This window comes from Eimeria tenella, genomic scaffold (genome assembly GCF_000499545.2).
Source record: "Eimeria tenella Houghton genomic scaffold, Eth_scaff2948, whole genome shotgun sequence".
Taxonomy (NCBI): domain Eukaryota; phylum Apicomplexa; class Conoidasida; order Eucoccidiorida; family Eimeriidae; genus Eimeria; species Eimeria tenella.
In genome coordinates this window covers 3,898-4,812 of record NW_013542824.1, presented here as the reverse complement: position 1 = coordinate 4,812, position 915 = coordinate 3,898, and the positions used below count along the sequence as shown (strand labels likewise).

General features: G+C 48.5%; 1 protein-coding gene across 1 annotated transcript in view; it reads left to right on the top strand.

The window, feature by feature from the left end:
* Window positions 1-146: 146 nt before the first annotated feature.
* Window positions 147-915, top strand: part of ETH_00036765 (rhoGAP protein, putative) — a gene marked incomplete at both ends in the record, with an annotated part of 3,879 nt that continues 3,110 nt past the window's right edge. The window contains 3 exons of the mRNA XM_013375659.1: window positions 147-241; window positions 445-558; window positions 799-911. Of these exons, the coding sequence (XP_013231113.1) occupies window positions 147-241; window positions 445-558; window positions 799-911 (322 nt within the window). The remainder of the gene's footprint in view (window positions 242-444; window positions 559-798; window positions 912-915) is intronic.

The following is a 915-nucleotide window of genomic DNA, read 5'->3' as shown; positions in this document are numbered from 1 at the left end:
GGAAGCAATCTAGCCAAAAGCGGAGAAGACAGTAGCAGCCAGAGGAAACAAAAAGACTCAAAATAAACAAACAAACAAGCAAACAAACAAACAAATAAATAAATAAATAAATAAAAATAAAATAAAATAAACAAAAGACAACAGATATGTCGGTCCTCGACAGCGACACTGAACAGACACCCGAAGAGGTGCAAAGGTATAATGCAGCAATAGAGGCCGCCAAGCATGAGGACTCTTACCTGTAAGTCCAAACCCTAAACCCTAAACCCTAAACCCTAAACCCTGGACCCTGGACCCTGTAGTGGATTCTGAGTGGCGTGGCGCGCTGGGCTCTGCGGTTTCAGCGGAGGGCTTAGCGCCTGTGCGTGCAGCCTGCAGGCCCTCGCTCCTAGGGTTTAGGGTTTAGGGTTTAGGGTTTAGGGTTTAGGGTTTGGGTGGCTTCAGATTTGATATTCGAGGTCTCATGAGGCACCTCGGAAAAAACATTGAAGGCTACGGGGTTTTGCTGTTCGTCCCTTGTTTGATATCCAGCGCGGGAGTCACCTACGACCAAGCCCTGTAAACCCTAAACCCTAAACCCTAATCCCTAAACCCTAAACCCTAAAACCTAAACCCTAAACCCTAAGCCCTGCACATTGAGCCCTAGATCTAGGCACCGTAAACCCTTGGGGTTTGAGGCCACCCTTAAGCGCGTTTAGGGCGAGAGCTGGAGCCCTCGGGGCTCCGGGCAGAGACTTGAGGGTTTAGGGTTTAGGGTTTAGGGTTTAGGGTTTAGGGTTTAGGGTTTGTGGTCCTCAGGAACTATTGTCTTAAAAAGCTCTCAGTCCACGCCAAGTCTGACTATGTTTTAATTTTTGCGGAGTCCATGGTTTCCTGGGCTGGAGGCGAAGCCCTCAAGTTTGTCCGAGACTGTAA